This window comes from Ciona robusta, chromosome 2 (genome assembly GCF_009617815.1).
Source record: "Ciona robusta chromosome 2, ASM961781v2".
NCBI lineage: Eukaryota > Metazoa > Chordata > Ascidiacea > Phlebobranchia > Cionidae > Ciona > Ciona robusta.
In genome coordinates, this window is record NC_143236.1 from 1,354,293 (window position 1) to 1,364,930 (window position 10,638).

The 10,638-nt window shown below is 36.9% G+C and overlaps 1 protein-coding gene and 1 long non-coding RNA gene across 4 annotated transcripts; one reads left to right on the top strand and one right to left on the bottom strand.

The window, feature by feature from the left end:
• Positions 1-4: 4 nt before the first annotated feature.
• On the bottom strand, positions 5-10,621 carry LOC149739591 (HEAT repeat-containing protein 4-like). 3 transcript variants are annotated; one of them, XM_089873040.1, is made up of 16 exons: positions 8,787-10,532; positions 8,339-8,540; positions 7,853-7,996; positions 7,051-7,203; positions 6,649-6,846; positions 6,041-6,181; positions 5,431-5,631; positions 4,811-4,962; positions 4,224-4,379; positions 3,521-3,699; positions 3,044-3,183; positions 2,656-2,845; positions 2,059-2,221; positions 1,452-1,563; positions 747-824; positions 5-154 (listed from the first exon to the last, which is right to left on the bottom strand). In XM_089873040.1, exons 1-16 carry the CDS (start codon positions 9,558-9,560, stop codon positions 51-53), a joined length of 3,087 nt encoding a protein of 1,028 aa, XP_089729166.1. In that variant the 5' UTR covers positions 9,561-10,532; the 3' UTR covers positions 5-50. The 3 variants fall into 3 exon arrangements, with proteins under 3 accessions (XP_089729166.1, XP_089729167.1, XP_089729168.1); XM_089873041.1 differs by lacking the exon at positions 6,041-6,181 and having other exon boundaries at positions 8,787-10,621; XM_089873042.1 differs by lacking the exons at positions 5-154; positions 1,452-1,563; positions 2,059-2,221 and having other exon boundaries at positions 8,787-10,621.
• Positions 2,841-5,692, top strand: LOC149739592 (uncharacterized). Its single transcript, XR_016384448.1, has 3 exons — positions 2,841-3,087; positions 3,543-3,702; positions 5,467-5,692. It is a non-coding gene; the product is annotated as an uncharacterized LOC149739592 (long non-coding RNA).
• Positions 10,622-10,638: the final 17 nt, after the last annotated feature.

Consider the following 10,638-nt stretch of genomic DNA (forward strand, 5'->3'; position numbering starts at 1 on the left):
TGAATAATCTGCAAGGTTTTGGTTTGTATTTAACGTACAGTGTTCATTATTCACGGTGTAAGTTGCGTGCTTGCTATGGGAGTTAATGAATCTCGCTTGTTCAGCATAGACGGATCTTCTTCGTACAAAACTTCAATGCGACTGCTCGATTTTTCTGCAACAATCATCGAACGTAATGTGTCGTTATTTGAAAGAAAGATATATTTATATAGGCCCATTACAAACCAGTGCCAAAACAGTGAATGGGGCGATTGCTTCTACTTAAAAGTATAGTACGAAGTTAAGAAACTGATAGATACCACTCATTGTTGTTGGTGGGTATTTGTTCTTAGGCAAGAGACCAAACAACGGAGTGTTAGCCACAGCAAAAAAAGGATATACAATCACTGTACTGGTGTCGTAATATATTTGGGCCAGTGCCGTGATACGTTTGTTCCTGACCGTTGAATTTGGGCGGGGCGCCATTGCGCATGCGCAGTTTAACACAACCCTTTGTTAAAAACGTTTGGGGCCTGACACTTACACGTTAAAGTTCAAGTTTTTGATTTAAAATCAGCAGAAATGAGTTGAATATCTCATATGAAGCTGTTGGGCAACTTAGTAATAAACCTGGGATAACAAAATGTAAACTCCTGTGTAGGATTTTATTTAGCGATCTAATGGTCTTCTTGCGGGAATTGCTGTCCAATGAGATTCCCCAACACTTGATAATAATCAGGTAAGAAAGCAAGTGTATGGTCACTTACCTCTTGTTTCAGGTCGATCAGCAGAAGGAGTGAGTGTTATACTTGGTGGACGAGGTAAAGAGTTCTTTCTTGATGAAGCTGTAAACGTAATTAAATCATAACTGACGATATACCAATAAGCCTTTATACCAAATCTTAAATATACATTGGTTTTGTCTGTTTTTCCATCATGGACTTTTGTTTGTATTAGAATAATTTAATAATAATTAAACATAAATGGCTTGTTTGTCCGCTAGGTGTAGCGACCGTGCTTAATTTCTTTCAATTGAATGAATAAATGTAACTTACTTTATTCTCGCGTGGCCAGAAAACTACAATCGATATCGCCTGGGTTTAACACCTCGTGCCAGCTTACGACTTGACATGTATGTTACTTTGTGGGTGATTAATTTTTAGGGATTTTTTCATTGTTTTATGTATGGCTAATAATTTGGACAACCCATTAGTGACCACTAGGTTGGAGCAATTGCCGTTAAGTGTCTTGCTCAAGGACACATACACCACAATAGTAGCAGCGACAAGCCTTGAACTTATTACTTTGGGTTACAGGCAGGCGCGCTAATTAAATGTAAATATATTTTCAACAACTGTTGTTTTGTCGCTATATCCTTTCCTTTTGTTATATTTTAAAATCTTTGCTACAGTAATCAAAGAGACAGATAAAGTTATTGTTATTATTATTATTACAGATTAAATAAACCTTACATGAGGCACGAGACTTCATTAAAACATTGTTGATTTCGGGTGTGACATCATCATCATCAGATGAATCGTTGCTGGAACTTGAATCGTAGAGAACGTTGCCGATATATTGTGCCTATAGTAATGTGGTTGACAGGTTGACATACATGAATAAAACTAAAAAAAAAATTTTTTGATTTTAACATGTTGGAGAACTTCCAAATATTTCAATTGAACTATTAATTAAAAGTTTATATATGACGCATTTTACCTTTATAAAAAGTGGTTTGAAATAATGTTTGTGTAGAAGCTATGGTTTATTAAGAATTGCTGATGCAGTTAAAGTCGTAACGAATAAGCCGCTGTTGTTTAAAACTCCATTGATGCTCTCCACTTAATGAATTAGTACAGATGTATTGATAATAGATAAGAAGAGTTAATAACGTAAATCACTAACGATAGCCAGATTTCAACAGAGTAAATTAGGGCAGAGAGGGAGTTAAGGTAATACTTAGACCAGTCAGATGGTAGCGTCAGACAGACAAATGAAATAGTAGTTGCTGGTGTTTATATCATGAATGGATACTTTAGTAAGTATTGAATTTGACTAAAAAAAAAAAAACGCTTGTACCTTTCTTTCGTATTTATCAAGTTCTTTCTCATACATGATAACTTTGGCAGCCACCACGCTCTTCTTACACAACCTCTGAACTTCTGCCTTGATCTGACGGATCATTTCCATGTTATCCTCTGGTCCGCTCATCCCAAAAGCATCTAGTGTCTTCCGAACCTCCCTGAGAAATAAAAGCATTTTTGCATTTTTCATTATATGTCATATGAAAAGTTAGTTTTTTTTAACACTGCAACAACATAGCCTAAACTTTATGTTTAAATGATGAAGTCCACAAAAGGTAAGTTTTGTTTGGGTAAAAATTAAAGAGCCTAAAATGTTAGGTAAAATTTATTTAACGAGAAAATTTAGTGCGTAGACTTAGTTGTATGAACAAAGCAAAATACATGGTAACTTGTAAGCTGGCACCAGGTGTATGAAACAGAACACTATATTAAACGTCTGTTGTTTTCAGGACATAGGAGAATAAAGCAAGTTACATTTATAAATAATTTTCACTTATTTATCTCGCATACAAAAGCTTCATCACATATTCTAACACTGGTGCCATATTTCATACCTTGCCCCCATGTATATATAATCTGTACCACCACTTACTCTTTAACTGCAGCATCTGGTTCTACAAGAACTCGATCCTGCAGGACATGAATAACTTCATCTGATTGGCAGTTGAGTTTACAGATGGCCACGCACGCCTCCAACCTAACTCCAGGTTCATCTTCAAAACGAAGAGCCCACACGAGGGAGCTCTCAGCTTTATCACACAACATTCCAATATCTCCGAGTGCTAACAAACAGTTTGTTTTATTATAATTTAACAGTTAAAGTTAAACTTCTATATGTTTTTTACTTAAATTTAAACTTTAATTATATGTTTTTACAGGTTGGTAATGGGCCAATCCTGGCCTAAATCATAGGACCCATGACATGGCACGATGTGGGAACTCACCCACTTAGAGTAGAATGTTTCTGAACAGAATCTAACCTTTGATGGCGTAAGCTTTAATTTTCCACGCTGGGTCAAACTGGGTGAGTCGGACAAGTTGCTTCACAACTCGTTCATCAGCAATCATCAACTTGGCTGCTGTTTTACAACTTTCCAATCTCACAGACACATACTCTGCACTGAAAGCTATAGTGTTAATCACAGTGTGTTTCAATGGGCATTTGTTAGATTGCGAAAATGGTGAAAATTCTATTTATTCAATAGGTTAAAATTTTTGAGAAAGAGCTATGGATAGATTGGCACAAAGCTTTCTAAAAAAGTTGTAAAATATTAGAAAAAAAGAAGCTGTATTTGACTAAAAGTATAATTACTTTAATTTTCTGTTTATTAAATACAATATTTAAAGTAGAAATCTATCTTTTTGAGATTTTGACAGAGAAAGGCTTAGAACAATTACATGTTTATTGATAACATTAACACAGAGATTAGAGCAACTTTGGTTATCACAACATGTACCTGAAACATTTAATAAACTCAGGCAGTAAAGTAGCAGTCATGATGCCAAGATGAGCAATCTTCCTAAGCACATCAGCACAAACACGTTCATTGCCTGTGGCAAGTTTTTCCCTCAAATCAAAGTGAACGTCGCGACCATGGCCTGTACGACCCAAAGTACGAGATGCTGCTTTTCTTACCTGGTAAAGTGTTTCTTTATTAGAATACACTACTTATAAGTATACTATAAAATATATAGTAGGGTGGGTGAAGATAGGACACCTTAAGCACTTAATATACAAACATCCTGATTCTGTTTCAAATTTACAACCGTATATGGGATTGATATTTTATATTTTTTTGAATTTTTTGTTTACCACCAAATGGGACGAGAACACAACGAACAGGTGTCCGATCTTCCCCTAATCTACTATTTATTTAAAATTGAAAAGTTCAATGTTCAGGCAAATATGTTTTTAAAATAGCAGAGCAAATGCCCCTAAGTGTCTTGCCCAAGGACACATACGGCCACAATGGTAGCAGTAACGATCCTTGAATCCATTACCTCTGGGTTACAGGCAGGTGCGCTAACCACTTTGCCACAGCGTCGGACAATTAATAAACCTAATACAGCTAAATATTCTAGCTTGAATAAAAACAAGATAAAACCAATTTTAACAAAGTTTTTCTGCCACGTTTAAGATATCTGCACAATATCCCACACCTCCGAACTCCAGTCTTCCCACATTAAGTTTGAAAGTTTGTGGACAAGATCTCGGTTGATATTACCAGATAGTTGTGCGAGTACTTTACATGAAATAACCTTGTCCTTCCAACTGCTGCTGTTAAGTTGTTCTGCTAGCAACGAGTGTACTAACCTCTGGAAAGTAACAAATATGTTAACTTTATTATACAAATGTTTCATCTGTAAAATTTGTTTAATGCCGAAGGTAAAAATTTATATAGTAGGGTGGGGAAGATGGGACACCTTTAGCACATAGAATCTAAATATTCTGATCGTGTTTTAAACAATTAACAGCGGTCTATGGGAGTCTAAAATAGTATGAATAGGTGTCCAATCTTACCCCATCTATACATTATGCTTAGCAAAGCAGAATAATAAATACTTTGAAACTGTTAAAGAATAATATATTAAAAAAAACAGTAGCTTTTGTTTATAATAAGGGTACGTGAGCAGTTAAAGTTTATAATATATGTCAGGTAATGTGGACAGAAACACAGTGTATGTCTGAATAAATAAGCGTTTTTTAAGCCTTTTCAGGAAAAAGAAAAACCGGAGGAATCACGTACAGTGTGTTGACTGACATGTACAAGGAGTGCAGTAGCTTGACTATGCTGATCTGTTTCAAGTAACATCTGAATGAGTAAGTGAACAACTCTTGCGTCAGTGTTACCACTCAAAGCTAAGCACTGAGCACAAGCCATTTTATCAGTGGGAACACCTGCGTGGAATATATAGATTGTGTTAAACATATTTATAAGATTTTCAGGTTTTAAAAATGTTGTTGAATTTCATTGGAAACGCTTTAAATAACATTGGAAGACAATTGTCTCGGGCAACCGGAGCTGTAACACAGTTGGTTGAGCACATGCCTCTATCCAAGAGGTAATGGTTTCAAGGCTTGTCGTTGTTGCCATTGTGGGCGTATATGTCGTTGGGCAAGACACTTAACGGCAATTGCTTTAACCCAGTATTTACTAATGGGTTGGCCAAATATCAGCCACACATAAAAAAAATCCCCCAAAATAATCATCCACAAAGTAACATACTTGGTAGCTCGTAAGCTGGCACAAGGTGTTAAACAGAACACCCCTGTTTAACCACACTAGTTTCCGGCCACACGAGGATAAAGCAAGTTACATTATTGAAACATTTCTTACAGACTTAGTTTATTGAATATTTCACTTACCATGCTCTAAATTATGTTCCAATATTTCTTCCACAGTTTCATCGCATATGGATAGCGTGTACAAGCACATAGCTGCAGCAAGCCTCACTCTGCTATTTGAATCTTTTAGACTTTTTCTAACTGCTGTGAGCAACACTTCAGGAAGATGTCCTTTCTCTGAACCTCCATCACAAACAGAAGCATCAATGGTTGGCAAGACAGCTGTTCAAAAATAATTCAACTGAAAATCTATTTTTTTCTGTATGACAATTTAGACAACCAATTATTCACATGCCCACAATTGTAGCGACAAATCTTAAACTTCTAACCTATAGGCTATAGACAAGCCTGCCAACTACTGTGCCGCCGAACCAGACAAATTATTACAGTACCAACTTTTTAAAGTCATATAGGTTAAAAAATTGTGTTTAAGATTATGTTGGAACATATTTTTCATATGCATATGCTTAAACTAACATGCACAACAATCTCCCAAATGCTTAAAACCAAAATATTTTAAACTGGGCTTTTTCCTACTCAAGAACCAATGAGGAGAGCAAGAGCAAAAGTTCACTTAATTGTATTTATGCTATACTGTGTAGATTCAGGCTAAATGTGGTATTTAGCTTACGTAATACTGCAAGATCAGCAACTGGTATTTTGTGCAGAGAAGCCATTGCACACGCTGCCACCGCACCTAACCTTAAATGGTCATGTATGTTGTTCATGTCAGTAATAACATCGGCCAAAGTAATATCTTGCCAGCGACTAGCTGTAGAGAAAATATAATTCGTATACAATGTGGTATGAATTCACTTGAATTCCAACCTTCTGGTCAGGAAGTCAGTGTCAGTCAATATATTTATGAATGTAATGTAACTTGCTTTATTCTCGGGTGGCTGGAAAACGACAGTTGTTATAACACAGGTGTTTATACAGCAAGTATTAGCTTACGAGTTACCATGTCTTTGTAGGTGATTTTTTTATTTTATTCTTTTTATATTAATAGCTGATACTTAGACAACCCATTAAGGACTACTGGGTTGGAGCAATTGCTGTCAAGTGTCTTGCCCAAGGACACAAACGTCCACAATTGCAGCAGTGATGAGACTTGAACCCATTTCCTCTAGGTTAGAGGCAAGCGCACTAAGCAACTGTGCTAAGGCGCCATTTAGAAAATGTTATGATGGTGTTTGCAACTGACAACCAAAAACAATGTTTTATTACAATATTGCCCACCTAGTCTCCATTTAGATCTCCATTCCTCCACTATATGTATCATGGGTGCATTGTTAAGCATAGTGGTGGTGGTGCTGGACATTCTAAAATCTTCAAATTTAGCTGACTCCATGCAGGGAGGGTTGAGTCCGCGTTCCGAAGTAAAGTCTGCGGGCTGAGGGAGACCACGCCAACGTTGTAAACCACGCGTCGTGTTACCTGGTAGATGAAATTACTACATTTAACAATGTATGTCATGTAATAGGCTACGTGTGCTGCAAAATCTTCACAAGTTAAATTAATTTACGAATACTTTTGTCATGGATTATAAGTAAAATATAAGGTATAAAATTTGGGCCGTAATTTCAATTGGAATTAGAATTTCTGTGTATTTTACCAAAACACAACCTAACTATAACCTACCACTACGATGTGTCTTCTTTTTGTCGTTAACATGTCTCCACTGAGCTCGGTTGGGAGGATACAAATCCTGAATGTTACTTTGATACTCCGATAAGTCATCCATGATAATACGACTCTTGTTTCCATTCTTTTGATAAACAGGTTTGGCTTGATCTAAAGATCAGTTAAGTGACTTGTGATTTATACTAGTTTCTTATGAATTTTCAAATGAAATTGAATGTAATTTACTTTTATCCTCGCTTGGCGAGAAAATGACAGTCGTTATAACACTGGTGTTCATACACCTCGTGTCAGCTTACGAGTTACCACGTATGTTACTTTGTAGGTAATTATTATTTTTTTTTTTTTTTTGTATGACTGATAATTTGGACAACCCATTAGTGACCTCTGGGTTGGAGCAACTGCAGTTAAGTGTCTTGCACAAGGACACATACGCCCAAAATGGTAGCAGCGTCGAGCCTCGAACTCATTACCTCTGGGTTACAGGCAGGCGCGCTAACCACTTTGCCACGGCGCCAGACTGAACTTAACTTGCTGTATACTGCTTTGACTGGAAAAGGACAGTCGTTATAACATGGGTGTTCATACACCTCGTTCTAGCTTACGTGATAGGAGCTACCAAGATTTTTTTTTTTAGGTATGGCTGATAATTTGGATAACCCATTAGTGACCACTGGGTTGGAGCAATCTTTAGGTTTCTTGACCAAGGACACATACAGTTGGAGGCAGGCGCACTAAACAGTCTGCCATGGCGCTGGATTTATGACAATCTAAAGGAAATGTAGAATAAGTTCCTGCATACTTGTATATAATTGCTGTTCGAATGCATTCTGTGTGGAGTTGATAAATTTTCCCGCAGCGGGATTAAGGAAGTCCTGCATCTTTGGAGGAGGGGGAGCTTCTAGGTGTTTCACTTGGAGGTTCTGAGCTGTTTGGTTCACTGAATCTGTACAATTGAATGAATGACACTTTGTTTATCTTTGCATACACAGTTTTATAACAACTGTTGTTTTGTTGCTATATCCTGTCCTTTTGTTTAAATAATTTTCAAATCTTCGCTACCGTAAAAGCCAAATAAAGTTATTACTATTATGTTATAACAGGGCTGCATTAAAACACACAATATCCTTATAGTATCGCTAAATAACCTTTAATTGTTATGCCCAAAGACAAACACCACCACCATGGTGGCAGTTTCATTAACCAAGCCAGATGTCTTTGTATCATGCTACATGCATGCGTTTTTTTTTCAATGACACCAAATTAGGACACGACAATAATATCTCACCACTGACTGTGATGACTTTACTTCTTTCTTGTTTGATGAAACGTGGTAGTTTATAATATTGTGCAAATGTTTGCTGCAGAAGAGGATCAGCGTGAAGTTTCTCAAGCTTTTCAATTTTCTTTCGGTGCCTTCTTTCTTCCAGCTCTTTTTTCTTTAGTTCAAGCTTTTTATTCTCTATCGCTTCAATATCTGTTTCTTCTCCCTGTCATAAAATTAAAATAATGTCAAAACCATGATTGTATGGTAACTTATACTACATTAACTTTTAACATAAACAATTCTATTTATCTCTTCTAATATAAATAGCAGCGATGAATAATTTTATTGAAACAACGAAGAGAAAGCAACTAGCAACAAAATAGCAGTCATTAAAAACACACTACCTGGTAAAATTTAATTGGGAAAAAATGGCTGCTAAACCCACTATAACATGAAATAGATTAATTACCTCTTCACGAACAAGATGAGTGTTGCTAATTTTTGCTCCGAATTTGTTTTTCACGAGACGGTCGAGTCTTTCTTTCTGGGAACCCGCCGAAACATTTTCAAATACGATCCACCTCGCCGTGTCTTTGCTTAACCTTCCAAGGACATATTCATCCCATTCTGATGGAGTTCCATGTTTGCTTTTTTGCTGATTCGGTCCATTATCAGAGATGTAATATGAAGAAGGCAATCTGCTTCTCGAGGATTTTTTCTTTTTTATTTGCTCAGTAAATGCTGCGTTTGTTTCTGTTAAAAACACAGGCCTCATGCTCTTTTCAGAACTTGCGGAACGTGGTGCAGTGTAGCCATGGCGCTCTGTAACGTCTCTTGGTTTTTGCTTCATCCTCGCAGCATTCGGCAAGGCAAGTTTAGTCAGGTGACCGGGAACTTTCCTAATGTATCCTCTTGCATTAAATCTACCGGTCGGTTTTGTGATTTTCGGCAATATTTCCACAACATCATTTGCGTTGTAAACTGTGTGGAAATCAATCTCATCGTACGGTAAAGCATGAGCACATCGTTCCTTGACCACATCCCCACTAAACTCTAGATGTTTACTGACATCTTTTATAAAGAATTTGTTGATGTTGGTTTGATGCTTTCCAAGTGGATTTGATACCGGGTTAACATCTGGTTTTTCAACTTTAATATGACGAGTGTCATCTCCAACAAATGGAATCTTCACTCGAGACGCGCTCGGGAAGAACACGGGAGCCTCCAGCGCCCTCCTTTCCATTCTATTTGTATTTTAAGCTTTGCTTTTTATCATATTATATATTATTGCATTGTCCTTCATCACATATGTTCCTAATCCCTGATTGCAGACAAAAGCATTTGCACTTTAGTGATGGGAGTTATGCGTTAACGCGATACAGATCAGGGTTTCAGCCGTTTCAGGGAATAATATTTAGATAAACCCTTGACCAAAGCCGCATGGAAAGGCAACCTAAAAATCGGAAACACTAAATTTGTGGTCAATTTATTATTTTGCCATTATAATAAACAATAAGCCATGAGGTATAATTAGCGTGGGTAAAACTCCTAGCAACCAATCTGCTACTACGCCACCACACGAACAAAATGTACTGTAGGAATTCTTTGGGGTGTAAAATGTGGAGCTAATTGGATTTAAAGCCCATGGAATCACTACTTTGATCTGATTATGTATATTAACACTATTATACAACACATTACTAGATATAATAGCTTTAATTTAAAAACTAATAGCGTTGTTAGTTTTAATATTAAAATAATGCTTGTTCCAAAGTTTGTATCTAAATAGTAACGCAGTTGTCGTGCACGGTTACTACATAACTTTGTAAGAGTTTGTAATTTATCTGAATGACTAACAATTAAGACGATCCATTAATGACCACTGAAAGTTACCATCTATGGACTTTGTCATCGACGAGTCTTGAACGTTGAATCCATATTCTTTGGGTAAAATGCAGTTCGTACTCTCTGGCCATGTGTCGTAATAACCTATGGATCGACGGTGTTACTTGACGGCATGTTGTGTGGGCGCTAAGTTGGTTCGCCATCCTTTTGTAAGGGCTTTGACCCTATAGTGGTCGATCGCGTCTTTGTGAAGCCGTTAAAAGCAACGATCGTGTTCCGATCACGTGACTTTTTGATCAGCTGGGATCCTGTGGCTTTTTTTCTTATGGAAGTTTGCGTTCTCGCACGGCCGAAGTTCTTGTTTACTTCAGGGGATGTTTGTACGCGTTTTTTAGAAGCTGTTCCGTTTTAAAAACTTTGTTGATACCGTTAGATCACATTTGGGCATCTTTGTCCAAAAACAATTTACATTTATC

Excerpts from the sequence above, each read along its gene's own strand:
- LOC149739591 (XM_089873040.1), bottom strand. The coding sequence starts at position 9,560 with ATGGAAAGGAGGGCGCTGGAGGCTCCCGTGTTCTTCCCGAGCGCGTCT. Across the intron at positions 3,700-4,223 it reads GGGAAGACTGGAGTTCGGAG|GTAAGAAAAGCAGCATCTCG; the intron begins GTGTGGGATATT and ends ACACTTTACCAG. Across the intron at positions 155-746 it reads TGATCGACCTGAAACAAGAG|AAAAATCGAGCAGTCGCATT; the intron begins GTAAGTGACCAT and ends TGATTGTTGCAG.